Here is an 18,476-nt window from a genome sequence, read left to right as displayed (position 1 = left end):
TGATGAGGTCGGATAGATATGATGGTGCAAGCCCATGTAACGATTTATAAGCTAACAGAAGCACCTTAAAGTCAGATCTGGCTTGAATTGGGAGCCAGTGAAGGGAGGTTAGGATAGGAGTAATGTGGTCAAATTTTCTAGTTCTGGTTAGTATTCTGGCAGCAGCATTTTGCACAAGTTGTAGTTTTTTAATACTACAGTTAGGTAGGCCAGAGAGTAAGACATTACAATAATCGAGTCTTGATGAAACAAAAGCGTGTATTAAGGTTTCAGCATCCGCCGTATTTAGCAGGGAGCGAATTTTCGAGATATTACGAAGAAGGAAAAATGCTATCTTTGTGATTTCCTTAGAGTAAGGTCTGAAACAAGAGGTAGTTGGGTTTTTGGGCCAACAACTAGCACCTCAGTTTTGCTGGCATTTAGTCGCAAGAAGTTTTGTGACATCCAATTTGTGACAGCGATTAGGCATAATTCTAGGTTTGAAAGTTGTAAACGGTCGTCAGGTCTAATTGGTATGTAAATTTGAGTATCGTCCGCGTAACAGTGAAATTTAATACCATAACTGCGGAAAATTTCACCAAGAGGTAGCATGTAAATGGAGAAAAGCAAAGGTCCGAGCACGGAGCCCTGCGGTACGCCAAAGTTAACTTTAGAGTAATCAGATATAGTATTTTTATGTGAGACACAATGCGTTCTATCAGATAGGTAGGAATTTAGCCAGGAAAGCGCAGAGTCGCGGATGCCAACGTAGCTCGCTAGGCGGTTTAAGAGAATATTATGATCGACTGTATCAAATGCCGCACTCAAATCAAGTAAGATAAGAACAGAAGAAGAATCGGAATCTGAGGCGAGGAGTAGGTCATTTACCACTTTTGTGAGAGCAGTCTCAGTGCTATGTAGAGACCTAAAACCAGATTGAAAGGGTTCGAAGAGACTATTACACGAGAGGTAGTCGGTTAGTTGGGTAGAAACTATTCTTTCCAAGACTTTAGAGAGGAAGGGGAGATTGGAGATTGGTCTAAAGTTATTAAGATCATCAGGATCAAGGTTGGATCTCATTGGAGCTCAAGGACCATCTCATTTCTGATGGCCAATTATGGTTCAGAACAAATGAGGACTTCCTGCATAGTTGAGTTGTTGTATACCTCATTTTGATAATCCACATTTTCATGTATAATGTTACATTTGACTCTAACGTTACAGTTCATTCAAAATTGCACAAAGCCAATGGCACCAATGTTTGAATTAACGTAACACTATGTCGATAATTAACGGTATATACCGTTAATTAACGTTAGCCGTAATTAACGTTAGTCAGTTACAATGTCAGTTACAACAGCTAGCTAGCTAAGCTATAACGGATATAAAGGAAGACGTTAAATTCAGTTTAAAGCTGATTATGTCAAACATGAACCAATGACAGCGCAGGACGGCGCTGTTGGAATTGTGGGAACAGCGGACGGTGACACGCGCCGTGAGCCGAGGCCGCACACTGCTTTAGTTTTGGAAATGAATGATCTCCATCGAGGGAGGAGCCAGATTTTGGAAATTGTGTATATTATTTTATTCTTAATCACATTCCGTTTCTTGCCACCCTGAATTCTTGTACATTTTTTAATAAGATAGTTTTTAGTTTGTTACATTTTCAGGCAAACGCTGCGCCCTACTATATCAAGTGAACCAATGGCAAACCAGTGAACTGCCAGATAACCAATCAAAGTTGGTTACACTGTGAACAGCTGTTTGGTCCATGACATTTTTTTTTTAATGAATCAGATAGACATGCAATGGAAATACACATAGACATACAATACAAATACACAATACAAAAACACAAGGAACAAGAGAATTCAATCTATCATCATTGACGTGTGGGAGTATTACACAAAAGAAAGATCATGTTTGTTAAAGGTCCTTTTTGTTTTCTTCGCCTTATGGCTATTAATTTTTTCAATTGTTTTAAAATATGCTTTCACTTCAGTTTTTTTTTTTGTTTGCTTGCTGACCATTTTGTTTTATGAATCAGGTATCTTCCCAATAAAATAAGGAGATTGATTATAAAGGAGATTTCATTGTCCATATTGTCCTTATGAAAATAAAAAAGGATGTCCTTTTTGGTGAGATTGACATTCAGAGTTGGTTTTGTCTATAAGAAGTCCTGAAGTCCACTCCAAAGTTCTCTAACATAACAACATTTCCAAAATAAATGTTCAATTGTTTCAGGGCAAGAATTACAAAATACACATTTGTCATCAGAGGCAACTTTGAATCTTTTTACAATGTATGTTTTTACAGGATAAATTCTGTGAATAAGTTTATAAGACACTTCTTTCACTTTGTTTGGTATACAATATTTATTTGGTACAGTGAAGAGCTTATCCCAAAGAATCTATCCCAAAGCCGCATTCCAGTATATTTTAGAAATAGGAACACATGTATCCAGAGTAAGTTTCCGGAAGTATTTGTTATTGCATTTAGGGCTTAGAATATCCATTCCCTCTAATTTAATTGTAGCAATAAAATCTAGTAGAGAAATCGAGGGGGAGTCTCCATAGAACCTAACAAGTTGGATCAAACCAAGAGGGATGGTTGGTATTCAGCCAGTGTAATGCAGACATTGTATGTGGTTATAAAGTCTTCAAAGTTGTATACTTCACCCATACCATTAATGAATTGTTTAATAAAGATACCATCATGACTAAATAGAGTTTGGGAGAAAATATAGATTTTCTCTTATGTATTATATTCTTATTGTTCCAGATTGTATACAGGTGTGGAGAGAAATTGTGTTTATGCAGTATATGAGATTCCAAATTTGAAGCATTTGTCTGTGAAAGAGTTTAACTGGGATTATTCCCACATCAAAAGGGCATTTCAACAGGAATTCTAAACCACCAACCTCTTGAAAAACTAAGTTTGGAATTATATTCCATATGTTAATTTTATTTTGGAGCTAATTTTTAATCCATTTAACTTTAAAGGTTTTATTTGAAGAATTAAGATATATAGCATTCACACCTCCCTCTTTCTTTTCACGACATAGCATTTCTTTTCTTAGATAATGAGGTTTGTTCCTCTAGATAAGTTGAATAAACAGATAGCCTTGTTTCGCTAACGTTATTTTATGGTGGAAATCCATCCATGTGGAAATCACGGACACCGGGCAAACTTTGGAATAGTTGTGGCAGCACTCGTCGTTTCAAGGTAAGTCTTATTAACGCTACAGGGTGACGTGACGGTACTGAAAAAACTGCAAAGTCGGTGCTAGTTCACAGAAGAACGTCTGGACTGAGGTGCACATTGAAGCACAGGGATCATGGAGCCATTCAACAGTTTATTGAAGATCATGGTGTACACATTTGATGGATGATTTTGTCTGTATGAAAATAAAGTCAATCAGAAAAATGTAACAGTAAACATAGGAGTATTTTAACCAAGGGCGGATATTTCATTTCACTGTTGGGGGGGACAATAAACAGAAAAATTTCTCAAGAGCAATTCCTGAAGGGGACACCAAAGGTGCCGCCAAAAGTACTGTTGTATTAAATGTATATAGAGGTCCATTATGAAACATTTCCATAAGCACTTCATTCCTTTCTTATGAAGATTTTATCAAATTGCCTTTGATATTACTGGGGTCTTTCTACTTGGCGTTTCGGTGCACTGAAAAATGATCGGATGTCTGTTTTTCTTTTCTCTGCCATTTTAACTGACCTGGCTGGCTGACAAATAGACACACACACACACACACACACACACACACAGCATGCAGGTTATTTACAGTAGTAGGTGAGATGCAACACCCATTAACTGAACTAAAGCTAATATATGCCTAATTAGATTTTGTTTTCCCGAAAAAGCAGATCTCTAATGTTTTGCTGTCAATGTAAAAGTCCAGAACGCTATGAAGCCTGCCAGAAACGTACTTATATTTAACATAATGTTTGTTGTAATTATGTCTTTTTTATTAATTAAGTCTTCATTTATTTCCAAAATTATGAACAAAATAACATAGTGGCAGCCATTTTACATGCAGTAAGAAAAAAATAATATACTTAGAACCTAATTACATAGGGTAAGTTAATCTTAAATATTATATTATAGAAATATTACTGTTACCATCTACAAAAGATAAAGTATTTTGGTATGAAATCCCGCATTTTAATTTAACCAACTATCCTGTATCATAAATACATGTCTGGCATTTGTAACAAACCAAACCGCTTGAAAATCGGTCGAAAATTCAGCGAGTTATGAGGATTTTAATTGTGGACAGACCTCCTGCCTCCATACACATACATGCATTAGGAGACGCGGCTCCGTACCAACACGCTGACGCACAAGATTCAACCGCGAGGTAACGGAACAAAATGTAGTCTGGTTACAATTGTGAATGTGTTTTATTCTATTGAGTGATAGAAGTAAAGAAAAATGTCTGACACATCCTTTGTTTTAAGTTAACCTCAGCTACTTACTGGAGGTCAGCCGCCACTGACACACTTCCAGAGATCCTCCACACACACTCGTACCGAGGGCTAATGTGTGTGTGTGGGGGTTCGGGGAGGCAGGTAGGCAGTGGACCAAACCACTGTGAGGCATATGAGAGAGGGACTCAATCTTTCGAAACTTAAAAACGCATTGTTTTGCGTCTATAATTAGCACAAGTGCTTTCAATGCATATTATTATATTATTTAAAATTATATAGTTATGTTTACAATGATATATTGAGGGGGACAACTCTCTGTTAGTCCCAGGAAGGGGGGGTCCGGACCCCCCTGTCCCCCCCGTGATTTCCGCCCCTGATTTTAACAAAGGTTCAACAAAGGTTATCATTTACAACTTACATCATTTAATGCATCCGTCAACTTGGTAGTCACTTCAATTCTGACTATTCATGAGGATCTCAACACAATGACAATGAATTAAACATTCAACCAAATAATGCATCTTAACTGAATATCACATGGTGGAATGAAAAGATCAAGTCGATCCTCCACTTACATTTGGGAAACACACACAGTTTGGAGTGAGGCCTGGAGGGAAAGGGATCTATCAGGTGAGGCTTATATAACTTCCTGGGAGTGGTGATTGGGGATAATAAGGAGGGTGGTGACTTCCTGCCCTGTCATCTTCTCCAAAATGTTGCTTTTTGTATCACAACCTTTAGGTCCAAGATACACAAGCAACATTTTGAAGCTGTGGAGAAGGGAACAGGGATGGGACCCAACTAGCTAGGACATTTCCATATGAACAGAACGATCCCACGCCATGAAATAAAAACAATTAATCTGTAATGAATACAGAATATTAACACACCGTTACCACGGTGTTCTGACACGTTTCAGCTCACGCTCTTATTTTGAAAGGCTTATTGAGGCATCGTGACATCACATAGCAAGCAATACCCCTGATTGGCTGACTACATTTGTGGATCGTATTCACACTCCCTGCGGTAAAACGGTGTCAAAACTATTTGTAGACAAATGTGAAGCGATCCACAAATACACTGTGATCCACAAACACAGATTTGACACTTGAACGCTAAGCATTGCACAGAATTTGTACGCGTGTCTTGAAACAGTTGGCTGAAAATACAAGTTAGACTTTGTTTGTTTGCAAATTGTGAAGAGTGCATTTGTAGATTGGTTACACCCAAAAACAGCGGAACAGTAGTGTCAAAATTCTGAAAACAAATGCGAAACAATCTACAAATAGAATACGACCCACACACGCAGACAAATCATTTTGCATTCATTCAAATTCTGGTTTTCAAGTACAAGTCACTGAATTCTATTTGTGGATCATGATGTGTTTGTTTGTGGATTTTGAATCTATTTGTGGATCGTGTTTTATATTTGTGGATCATGAAGAGTTTGTTTGTGGATTTCGAATCTATTTGTGGATCGTGTTTTATATTTGTGGATCATGAAGAGTTTGTTTGTGGATTTCGAATCTATTTGTGGATCGTGTTTTATATTTGTGGATCATGAAGAGTTTGTTTGTAGATCGTGTTTTGTGTTTACAAATTGTAATATATATTTGTGACTCATAGTCTGTGCATTTACAATGATTTTGACATCCATTTACCCCCATACAAAACTGTCTAGGATTTGGTTTAAGAGCTAAACATCAAAAGATGGATGAACAAAACATGGATGCCGTACTTCCGCAGGGAATAGATCGGTTCTCACCATTGCCAGCAATGTTAAAAAGACAACTTTCTGTCGCCCATAACTCTGTCTGTTTATTGTTTATTGTTTCTTGATAAGGATCCCCATTAGCTGTACACAAAGGTGCCATTTATTGTGCTGAAACGGAAGTTAGTTTGATACTAAAACTAGCATAAAAATGAACAACAAAACATTGAATTGAGATTATAAACCATTGGGTGAAAATCGGGTGGGTGATTCTACAGTGACTGGTTATTGAAAGGGAAATGGGGAAACAGTTTAGAGATTATGAATGAGTGGGTGATCATCAAAAGGGAAAGCCAATGGGAGATTATAAAATACGTGAGGGTAATGATTATAGGTGGTTAATTGATAATCATTATTTTTACACTATGATTTGCTGTATTATCATTACCATTCGTCTTATAACCTTTTCCCACTTTTGTCACTGCTAGCGTGCCACAGCCTACAGAAAAGGCCCGCCCTGCTGTATGGATGTAGAGGAGATCCGTGGAGCCACTTCACAGTTTACTGCAAGCCGTGGCCTAATGCTGCCTTCAGCTGCTACATAAAATATCGTAATAACGGGTTTAGCGAATATGAGCGACCCAATAGAGTGGCAAATACGGCTGAGAAAAGTAGGTATTTAGACTTAAGACCTTAAAAGGTTTGGCTTCACGTTCACTCTGTACAAGACAGAACACAATGTCAGAGCTAGGAACTTCTATGATACCCCAGTTGCAGATGTGACATTTAAGAGGTGAAAAGCATGGAAGTCCTGTGAACGACTGAAGCTAAAAGCAAGAACCTTTGGCTGATAAATTAATTAAGACACAAATTATGCCAATTTTGTCCTCTTCATTTTGCCGCTGCAGCACGAAGTAGGTCTGTGGCATTTGATTTCTAAAAGAAAATGACAGCCACGATGTAAAGCAACTTTTGGAAGTAGTTGGAAGTACGAGTTTACGAGGAGCACTTGAATGCAGCACAATATCCTTCAGTGTAGGGAAACTGTGGAGTGGGTTTAAGTGCAATGGATCTCAGTAGGATGTTTATTTTTTTCCACTCATGAACTGTGATATTAAAATATACTAATAGCGCTTTAATTTTCAATTGAAATATGAAGCCAAGTACATTCCATTAATAATTTGAAGCCTTAAGTAATCAACATTTACCAACATAACATTGTGGCTCTTCATGACGTTACCACTGAGTGGTAGTATAGGACAGTTAAACATCAAATAGCCTGCTGAACTTTGAAATAAACTTTATATATTCTCCTCCATGATTAAACCAATATTTAATGAACAAGGGGCCCTCAGGGTTTAGCCCATGCATTTACCACTCACTCTTTGATATTAGAATTGAACCCCACTTTGTGATGTTGTTGCTCTTGGGTATTGTTAACGTAAGAATAGCATGTAAGGAAAAAAGATGATCAACTTGGTTAAATATAACATTCACTATGTGGTACAGTCGTTTCAGTTCACCAAACTGAGCAACTGAACATAATTCAGCATGAAATTTACTGCCAATGTGTATATTTTTTCATTGAGTGGGATGTTGAGTAAATGTCACAGTCTTTCTTTTCCTTAAAACAAAGTAAACCTAATGTTAACACTAAATTCAAAAATGTAATAAGCCGCCAGGCACAGACTAGAGATGAGTCTTAAATAATATCTTTATTTGGTTTCCAAGCAAAAGCTACAAAACAGGGACAAACTTAGAAATCAATTCTGACCAACACAAATGGAGACAGAAATAACAATAATAATAATAGATCCACGTTTTGAGTATCGGAGAGGAACAAAATGAGCAGGATGACTTTGCAAAATATTCTGTGCATCAACTCAGATGTATTTACACTTTGCCTACATGGAAGCTTTCACAGAACACACTAGAATGGGGGAAAAGTAGTGAGCAGCATAATATTATTGACTGTCAAGGGCAGTTGATATAGTCAACTAATACTGTACACACTGTATACAAAGCTCCACATGCTTCATACAAAAATATCCAACGAGTGATGTCATCAGGGAGAGTGTAGCCTACTTGTTGATCATAATACACACATGCATGCACCATGTTTTTAAACACTGTGTGATATAAATCTATCCTACTGTTCATATATCTCCTATATATTTTGGATTATTACATTGGCAGTTCCTTCAAGTATACTGTACACAATAACAGTAATAAGACAACGTGTTTTCTTTAGAAAGCAACGCCCCTGCACAGTACACAAGTCAAAACATTTAGGAATGTTGAAGTCATTTTCCGATATGAATAAAGATACAAGTACAATCATTGGCAGCATATCAGCCAACTAAGCATGCAAAATAACATGAATTTCCTTGCATTGTGTAGTCATATAAAAATAGAGTCCTCCCTAGCACATACTTTTGGGATTATGACAGAAATAAGGCCACATGTCCATGTCCTTTCTATACAATATCGAGACACACTCACTCCTCCATAATCCAGACCAATCTATGCCTTATATTATTATTACCTCCGCCAAGGAGGTTATGTTTTCGGTGCCATTTGTTTGTTTGTTTGTCTGTTAGCAGGATTACAGAAAAACTACTGGCCCGATTTTCATGACACTTCGTGGAAGGGTGTAGCATGGGCCAAGGAAGAACCCATTACATTTTGGAGCGGATCCGGATCCGACTCACGAACAAGCAATAATAGCACAAACCTTGCCGGAGGTCTGCACTCCCCGAGTGCCCTTCTAGTTATTAGTATTATTATTACTATTTTATAGGTTTCAAAGATCTTCCCAATGCTCAAAACAGGGTTAAATGTGTGATGCTGTCAGGCCAAAGCATTGCCTTTTAGTAGCTATTGTTTATGTGAATTACACATATAGTATAGGGAAACTGGATTTCTGCAGGGGGGGCCTTGATGGTTTAGTCTACAAAAAAAATCGAGGGGGTCAGTGACAAATGTTTTAACTCAATTGCATCTATCTGTCTGTGGGAGTGAGAGAGAAAAAGACGGAGAGGGAGAGAGAAAGCAGGAGAGAGCGCATCCTGTTAAATCAGATTTGAGCTTTCTATTCAAACACCAGCTTTCCTGGCTCGGATCACCCTCGCACACAAACAAAGGCACAACAAAAGAAATCGCTTGGGGAAAAAAAAAAAGGAAAAAAAAAGTTCAACATGTGGCCGATCGGCCCGGGCAGACAACCACGGAAAAGATGCAGCCGCATCTCAAACGGCAGAATTGAGGAGGGAAAAAAACTTTGCATACGTTTGCAAAAGAAAGCAGCACACTGCAACCCCCTGAAAACAGGCTGAGTGGCAGGGGACCAGCACTCCTACCACAGCTCGCTCCCCCCTCCCCCTCTCCCTCGCTTGGTGTCGTCTTTCCAGTGAGAAGTGAAGAAAAGGAAGGTGACCCTGACGCTTTCACACATTCTCTGCTACATGTGAAGTAAGCACTTCTGGCCTGTGAAATGTGCATTGACCTGGTATTATCATTTTGAACAGGTACACGCTCCGGAGAGATCGAGAAACATAAATTATTCATAATAACGATGGCCCGGGCTGAGAGAGCTGGAATGTAGAAGAAGTGGGGGAACAGGTTGAAAAGAAGAGCAGAATGCACGTTAGATGGTTATGTTCAGCTCTGCTCCTGGGGCTGAAATAATCTGCGCCCGGTGATGTCATTAAATCGTACGGAAGGAAATGGAGGTGCTAGAGCAGGAGATATTTCAGTCTGTTCTCCATCCCAAGCCAATTTCATGGCCGTAAATTTCCTGAAAACACGTGCGACGCTTTGAGTAGGCGCTCGCGACGGCTACACTTCAGGTCCGAGCGGGATTATTTATGATTTCCAAACGTTCCGACTCTGAACGCTCACCTTGAAAAGTGGAGCATTCGCCGCCTCTTACGTGAAAACCTATTTGAATTTCATTTTCGGCATCTTCAATACAGCAATAGAGAGCATACATTTTCATGAAGAAACAGAACATGTCCAGTGGCTTTTACAGATCCCTCAACATCCAGTGTGGGCTGGCAGAACTGGGGCAGGATTTCATTTCCGCCTCTCTCTATTTTCAGGTCCCCTGTATTACTGTCGTGCCAAGCCTCCAAAATGCCCTGAGAAGAAACCAAACAAGGAACAGGACATCAGCCTCGGTGCTGTCTTTCTTTAAATTGATAGAAATCAGATTGCCCGGCTACTTGGGTATTTATTACACTGTACATGAGAAACCCTTATCACCACGAGTGGGAACATCGTCATGGAAACTAAAGTGGGCTGGATGGAGCTGTAGCAACAGACTCAACTTCATGTCTCAGACCACAGGAGGAATCAGAAATGGAGAAAAGACATGCTGAATGCCGGTGTTGTGAGCAGGACAAACGTCCGACTCCTCGGCGGCTTTTGTCCCTCATTCGAAATGTGTGGGATCCGTGACTGAAGGACGGAAGAAGTCCATTTGAAGCCATTCGCTTAGATACAGTTGCTGCGTCTCTGCAGGGAATTCTGTGTCGTACCTGCAGAGGGGATGAAGTGATAGGCACCGACAAAGCTCAGTGCCAGATGCGTTGAAATGAAGAAAAGTGTATTTTCTCAGGAAAAGCTTCCAGTGAAGACCTTGGTTTAGGGATCGCCACTACCAAACACTATTAAAGTAATGTAGTCTCTTCACGTAGGTGTCCCAATGTACTGTAAAACCAATCCTTCAGTCTTCAATGACCTGACTTATTCCTTTAACACTGCTTCTCCTCCACCCATCCCTAACCCTGCAACACACACACACACACACACACACATAGACACACACACACACATCTCCCCTCACTCAAATCTCCGATCCCTACTGCTCCAGTCGCCGCCCTCATCAGGCGTGCATGTTGCGTCCCTTGGGGGCAGGAGTGGTGGTTGTGGTGGTGGTGGCGGTGGTGGGGGAGTCGGAGGTGGCGAGCAGCGCGGGCCGGGGTTCTATCCCCCGGCTCTTCATGAAGGACAGCAGCTGGTCGGGGATCTCGGCCAGGACGTCCTTCGCCAGCCGGGCCATGCTCAGGACCTGGTTCCCTGACCGGTCGATGTAGTCCCGGAAAGGAACAAACTGGATGAGGAAGAAACAAACGCACGACAAGTGAGAACACACAGACTTTTCATTTGTTGACACCTTCTAGCTAGCATGGAGGGGACTCCAATATGGACCTGTGCTCTGTGGATGCTGCTAAATTTTCACTCAAGTCAGCGATGACTTCATCAGCAAATACCCCAAATACCAATTAAGTCACTATGTTGTTTTACTATCCATGCTAATGCTGGTTCAGCAAAAAATTATGACAAATCTTTCAGGTGAATGATGGAAGGTTTACAAATTCCAATTTGAGCATTTAAATATTGAAAAATGGGATTCCACACAGCTTTTTGCTCTTCACACTGATTAGAAAACATCAGATCTGAGTCTCAAGTGAAAAATCTGTATGAATATGAATGTATCCTGAAATGTGAACACATATGAAAATGTACAGTATAAACCTGTGTGTCTGAGGTATTTCTTTCTATTATTGAATCTAGTATTTAGAGGTATTGTACTGTATGTATTGTTCCCAGCACCCCACCAAGAAGACAAAGCAATGACATGCGTGTTTTCTTCATTCATCTGGATGAGTCAGCGCTGTCATTGACAAAAGGCAGACAATCTGTGATAAAGAGCTTCTCGTCAACACAGCAAGGACTAACTCATTCAACGACTCCGGTCTCATTTTCCACTGCAGCTATAAAAATCAATTTTACCTTAACTGCTGTGGAAGAACTCATGCTATTAAATTACCAGACTGAGCAAATTAAACTACCTGAGTCTCTTCAATACATGCGTACCACTCTGAAACTCTAAATCCAGTTTACACATGTGAATTGAAAACAGGAATGTGGAAATGCACCTGTACAATGTTGCACATCTTCGGTGCCATTCTTGGAATATTCCGAATTTACCTGTACGATGTCTCTCTCGGCAAAGCGCCCCCTGGAGGACACTCTGACCTCATCCCCGTCCAGCTCCTCCATGGCTGCGGACACAAACAGAACATTTGACTGGATGTTGAGGACCGCACTGTTAGGTAGAGACATGGTTTACATACCGCATGTACACTGATTTAGACCCCAAAAATGAATCAAATCATTATCAAGCTATGACTGCTCGTTCAGGTCACTTGTTTGCCCCTAGATGAAGAGCAAATCTCCTTAGACACACTGTTATTTACATGGCAACTACAGAGTAGAATTCCTTACCTATCCGAATCGCACAATACAAAATAAATAGACCTTGAAAAAGCATCTGAAACAGCATCTACGTGGTTAGCCAATTTGCTTCTCACTTTTCTAATATCTAATATCTAATGTCTATTAATGCTAGATCACCTTTAAGGGATGTCTGATACCACTTTACTCAATATGTGGCATATGAGGATTGGCACCAAAATCATCTCAAAAATCGTCTCAAGTAGACAGCTGTGTCCGGTGCGCATGCTAATGCCTTAGTAATCATATGCGTCTAGCATTTTCCAAAGTATGAAGATAAACCTTTTATTCAGCTAATCCAAAGTTGCCGTTGGTTTTTACTCTATGGGCTGTAGATTCCTAACTTATGAAAACAAGATCTCTTTGTTAGTGAGGTCTATTAGAAATCAACAGCGTAAAAAAATGTATGCTGTCTGGCTAACTTCACTCGCTTCTGATGTAAACAAAACAAGCTAAGCTCAAAATCTCACGGGAGGAGAAACTGAAAGTGAATTCTCTTTGTTGAATTTTATGTCTATTTTACAAATCTAAACAAGGTTTAGACATGTGTCATTAAAATTAACTAACCATCCCTTCGAGCTGCTACAAGTTCTCATTTTTCACTGTTAGGATAATGGCAGACTCCTACGATTACTTTATATACTGTATACTAAAGTGTTAGCATGTGCACCGTACAGAACTACCAGAGACAGATGATTTTGGTGCCAATCCTCTCGTCACACACATGGGCCAAACTCCCAAAAAGTCGGAGTATTCCCTTACCTAATAAAGAATGGAGAATTGAAAATGTGGTCTACATTTATGAGAAACCTTCTTTTTCATATTCAAGCCTCAACACAATTTCCATGATGTTGCAAACCAAGACCAGAGTGAAGACGAGTGGAAACCCAGCTGCTGACCATGCAACAGTCCTCAGGGACTAACAGTGTTCAGACCAAGCAGTGGTTGGTAGCCTAGTTCAGCCATGGACCACATGGTCCTTTTGTACCGCATCTGTTCTCAGACACTCTCTGCATGGAGTTAGACAGAAGATAAAGTTCCTACAGAGGCTGGGGGAGGAAATCTGAGTTCTGCCACAGCGTCGGTCTATTTATAATGTCTTGTCAACAAAGCAAATTAGATGAGCAAGCGACTAAACAACTTGTGACATTCCCAAGAGGAATCACTTCCTCTCTGAAAGCTTTCAAAACGGAGAGCTACCATTTGAAGGGAAGAGAAAGGAATGGAAATGGGTAAAAGGACAGGAAATTAAAGGAAAAGGGAAGGAAAGGAAAGGATGGAAAAATACAGGAAAGGAAAGAAAGGGAAAGGACAGGAAAGAGAAGAAAAATACAGGACAGGGAAAGGAACAGCAACACGGAAAGGCAAGCAAAGGCCAGTCAAGTATAGGAAAGGAAAGGAACAGAAAGAGAGGGATCGGAAAGGAAAAAGACAGGAGTGCTCTGCTGAAGCAGGATCGGGGCTGAGGGAGAGATGCTGATGGGAGACTGGGGAGGCTCCACATGGCGCACAGAGCTGGCAGATGGTGGTCGGGAGCAGTGGGGGGGGGGCTGGATGAGAGGGAGGAAGGGATACATCGACAGCGTCTTCGAAAAGCGAGGAAACGGAGTAAGAGCGGGACAGAGGTCGCAAAGGATTTAGAGGGAGGCAGGGAGGAGCGATAACCTGAGATCGAAAGAGATGGGACGGAAAGAGCGGGAGACTGAAGGTGGCAGAAAAGGAGTAGGGAAAGGCGGGGGTGGGGGGGTTCAGGTGTCTTGGGTAAAACCTGGCATGTGGGGGAGGTCCCCTGAGACACGAGGCCTCCCAGAAAACCTCCTGCTGCCCTGAATAACACATGCCAAGTGCGTCTGTCGGTGTGTGTGTGTGTGTGTGTGTGTGTGTGTGTGTGCACTCTCCGCTACGCACACACTCCCAGTGGCACAGAGATGCATGGAGATACGCACTCACCATCTCGCCATTCAAGCCTCCAGCTCAGCATTCTCAAACACACACACACACACACCCATGGGGACACAGATGTGCACAAAGCAGACTTCCATGGAAACATGCATGGGAGCGTTTGGAGGAGATAGAGTGACATGAAGATTAATACTGGTGAAAAGATGAGATAAAAGATAGAAGATAAAGTGAATCAGTTAAAGGTCCGATGTGTATCATTTTTAAACATCAATATATCATTGTCAAGTTAATTGTGATACCTTGGTATAATTACTTTAAACAAATGAGACCATGGTGGAGACGACTGGTAGTCTGTATCTCACAAAAGTGGTATTGTTAGTGCTAGTGTTTATCCAAATGAAGCCTACATTTCCCATAAACCCTGTTGCTTCCGGCCCCCCTTCCCCTCCATGGCATCTTTGATAAACATTTTTCCATCGGCGCTTTCCCTCCTTCCACCATCTATTTTTGGTGTGGACAAAGAAACACCTGTGAGCAGATAATGACCGAATTTTCATTTTTGGGCGAACTATTCCTTTAAGACATTCTAGCGCTGTAATTCTCAGTTGTGCTACTTTTAATACCCCCCATTTGCTCCATTCTTATTTATATTCTCTTTTTCTTTGCTGTATTCTATTATTTTTACTGCTGCACCGAGCCAATTTCCCCACAGGGAATAAAGCTTCATCCTGTCTTACCTCTCACTATCTTATGTTATCTCACCATAATATAGTTTTGAATGAACGGCGTATATTTTGAAACATATCTCTCCACACACAAATATAGGTGAAGTGTATTTTTCTTTTTTGCAGTATGGGAAGAGGAAAGAATAGACGAGCTCGAGGGAGTCGAGGGAAGAGAGGATGCGCGGAGGACGAATTGAGCGAGAAGGCAACGGGTTATGGTGAATTCTGGTTTTCGAAGGACTGATCCCTGCATAGTTCTCCCTGAGAGAGACGACTCTGACTGGGGGGTGAGTGATGTGTGGAGGTCTACTAAACCAGGGACCCGGGCAAAACAGCCGCTGAATGATTTTGAGCAAAAAAAACAACAACACAAGAGGAGCGCTTGATTTATCCTCTCTTGCGAGCGACGTGTCTGCTTTGGAGGCTGTTCATGTGTCACAGAGGGTAAATCGGGCGCCCTTCAAGTCGTTCTGCGTCAGCCGCGGAGTTGAGTGACAGAATATTGCCTATACAGTGTTCTGTAGAGCCCAAATTGGAGGTGATAGACGACGAATCAAAGGACATGTAAAAGTAGATTCACCAAACGCTGCAGTGAAGCCGTTCCCCTGTCACGCTGCTCTCCCCGAGACTCTCAAACATCATTCCGGCGAACCTCTGTCTACGAAGAGTTCAGCCGTTTCAACTGGTGACATAAGCAGAGCCAAAGATCTATTAATAAGTTCACTAAACACACACACACTCGTCTCACTCTGCCTCTAACTCTCCGCGCTCCTTTCTTGCTTCCAGTCCTGTCGCACTCACTGTCTGCTCCCTCATCTCCGCTCTTAATTTCTCTCTCTCTGCCACACGCGAGCACCCGTGGGACGCCCCGGCGCGTTCACCCCTGACCCCGGCCTTTGCCCCTCGCAGTGATTAATAAGTCCCAAGGAGAGCTCTCCACGGGTCTGGATGGAGTCGTTTCCTGCCTCGCCTTTTCTCGGCTTGTGAGTTTAATTCAAAGCATTTTGCCAATTAACTTCTAGAAAGGCTTCCGTGCATTTCAACAGTGCTTGGCTTGGTTTAGCACTAGAGCATGTTAAGTAGAAACGTATCAATGAAAGTAGGGGAAAAGTATGGATCACAGCATTATGAGAGTGTGCAAAATGGCAGCAGTAGCAGTAGAACATATGCTAACACAATATCAGAATTTACCAAAAGTGTAATAGGTGCAGTATGAAATATAATCATAAAAATGTAAACAAATGAATGAATTTGGGAAGCTTTTTATCAAAGGAGCATTTGCTCACTAATGAGAAACAGACGCTCTGCCCTTATATCAAAAGTATATCATATCCTCATCTTTTAACAATGAACTATGATAGGAAAAATCTGAGAATTTAACTGAAAAACATTCTGTTATTGGCAGGCGATCACACACTAATTGCATGTAGAGCCTGCGGAAACGTTCTGAGTTTCAAATGGGGAATTTCTAGAACTGTTGGCGGTCTGATGAAGAGGTAGGAAAGGCCCGGGGCTTTGGGGAAATCAAAAGAGCCACTGTGTGTATCTGCCAATGCTCTTCCAGTCATTGGGAAATGCATAAATGTTGGCGAATATCTAATTACCATCTCAGTCATCATAAAACGAAGATGGAAAACTATCCTGTCGGCACAAAGCACAGCAGAGCAGAGGTGAGATGTAGTGGATCTGAGAGAGCCCATATGTCCAATTACGCTTTACATTCTTTTGAAACTACATCATGACATCACACATGACAAATCTGGTCACAAATACATTTTAGTGAAGATCATGCGAGTTCCATGAGATCTTGTATCTCGAAAAATAAAAGCCCCATCACCTGATTTCATCTCCGCAAAGATGGACTGCAGCGTGTAATTGCAAAGTTCGCCTTAACATGCTATGCTTATTTTCACCATGCCAATCAGCGGTGGGAACACTGACTATATGCTGCTTTTAAAAAGAGCACTTACTTACAAGGAGACAATGGCGTTTCTATTTCTGCTTCAATTTCAGGTTTCACTGCCACTAAAAATGTCATAGGACACATTGAGCACAGTGCAATTTGCCATCGGTTCGATTGATGTTGATTGATTGATGTTCGATTCACATCAAGCCTCTTCTCCTCCACAGCTGCGGCTCAATGGAGAAACCCTGAAAAGTACCTTTTTGTTTTTTAGGACTGAATCTTCATTAAATGTGGTGAGTTTTGAAATCGTTTGCAAATTGGTAGAGTTTCCGATACCAAATCTTTTCTGATCATTTGTGTGAAAGAAGGCTTTTGAAACTGTGTTTTTCATAAAGCCCAACCGGTGGTAACCTAGAGCAGTGATTTTCAACCTTTTTCATATCAAGGACCCTTAATTTAGTCCACATTAGAGCCACGGACCCCCATTTGATGAGATTTGGACCCAAATCTGAGAATATTTTTATTGTTAGACATGATTTTGTCCAGAATTACATGACTATCTGCATTGTAGGTAGAGAGAAAACAGTGAAGCTATGATCAAAGTAGTCATTTTTCTACATTCTCTAATTGTGTTAACTTCTTGTAAATGAAGTAATGGTGAAGTTTAACGATTCATCAATTTGCTGGGGACCCCCTCAAGGACCCCTGGTGGTCCCCGGACCCCACGTTGAGAACCACTGACCTAGAGGTCACAGCGGCAGGCTTGTGACTGGGAGGTTGCCGGTCTCGATCCCCGGACCAGCTGTGAAATCATTTTGTACTGGGCAGCTCCCAGTACAAAATTATTTAGTAAATAGGTCTATTGTAATCATAAGACACAGCAAGGTTTCCCAGTGTTTAATGAATTCCGCTGCTGTTGGATAAGCAGATAGACTATAGGTCAACCAAAGGGCCTCCATCCATCAAGCCACTCGCAGCAGCAGCTGCCAGTGGGAAAAGAGATCATATGATGATTGATGATTCATTTGGCTTGAATTCCAATAGGAATTATAGTCATATTATCAAGGTTAACGTTACATGTAGCCATCTGCCCAGCTTCTACCACTAGTGCCATTTACAGCAGAGACAGCTGTATAAATGAAGACTAACATGACATGACATGACAAGCAAAAATATGAAACATATTTTGGTTTGATTTCCGGGGGACATAAAACCAGGGTGGAGCTTTACAGAGATATGGAGCCACTTGTAGAGACTTTTCCTTTTTTTAGGTACAGGGGATTTGCCTGTCTCTATCTCTTCAGGAGGCTTTGAGAGGGATTAGACTGGATCGTCTTCTAGCCCGCTAATTCTACAGGGTTTACCATGACAGAAAACCTTTGACAGTCCAGGTTGTGATTTGGCTGTGAGCGATGGACTAGTGTGTGTGTGGGTGAGACAAACATGAAGTAGCCCAATTGGCAGCATGGCCAACTATCGTGCTGGCGGGCCCAGGACTTCGAGGC

General features: G+C 41.1%; 1 protein-coding gene across 1 annotated transcript in view; it reads right to left on the bottom strand.

Moving 5' to 3' along the window:
* Positions 1–11,023: 11,023 nt before the first annotated feature.
* The window catches only part of LOC139912426 (copine-9-like), a 110,808-nt gene continuing 103,355 nt past the window's right edge, over positions 11,024–18,476 (bottom strand). The window contains exons 20-21 of the mRNA XM_071900211.2: positions 12,133–12,206; positions 11,024–11,251 (exon numbers count right to left, since the gene is read on the bottom strand). Coding sequence (XP_071756312.1) covers positions 11,024–11,251; positions 12,133–12,206 — 302 coding nt within the window. The remainder of the gene's footprint in view (positions 11,252–12,132; positions 12,207–18,476) is intronic.

Source organism: Centroberyx gerrardi, chromosome 5 (assembly GCF_048128805.1).
Source record: "Centroberyx gerrardi isolate f3 chromosome 5, fCenGer3.hap1.cur.20231027, whole genome shotgun sequence".
Classification (NCBI taxonomy): Eukaryota; Metazoa; Chordata; class Actinopteri; order Beryciformes; family Berycidae; genus Centroberyx; species Centroberyx gerrardi.
The sequence above is the reverse complement of the archived record's forward strand: the minus strand, read 5'-3'. Positions and strand labels throughout refer to the sequence as shown.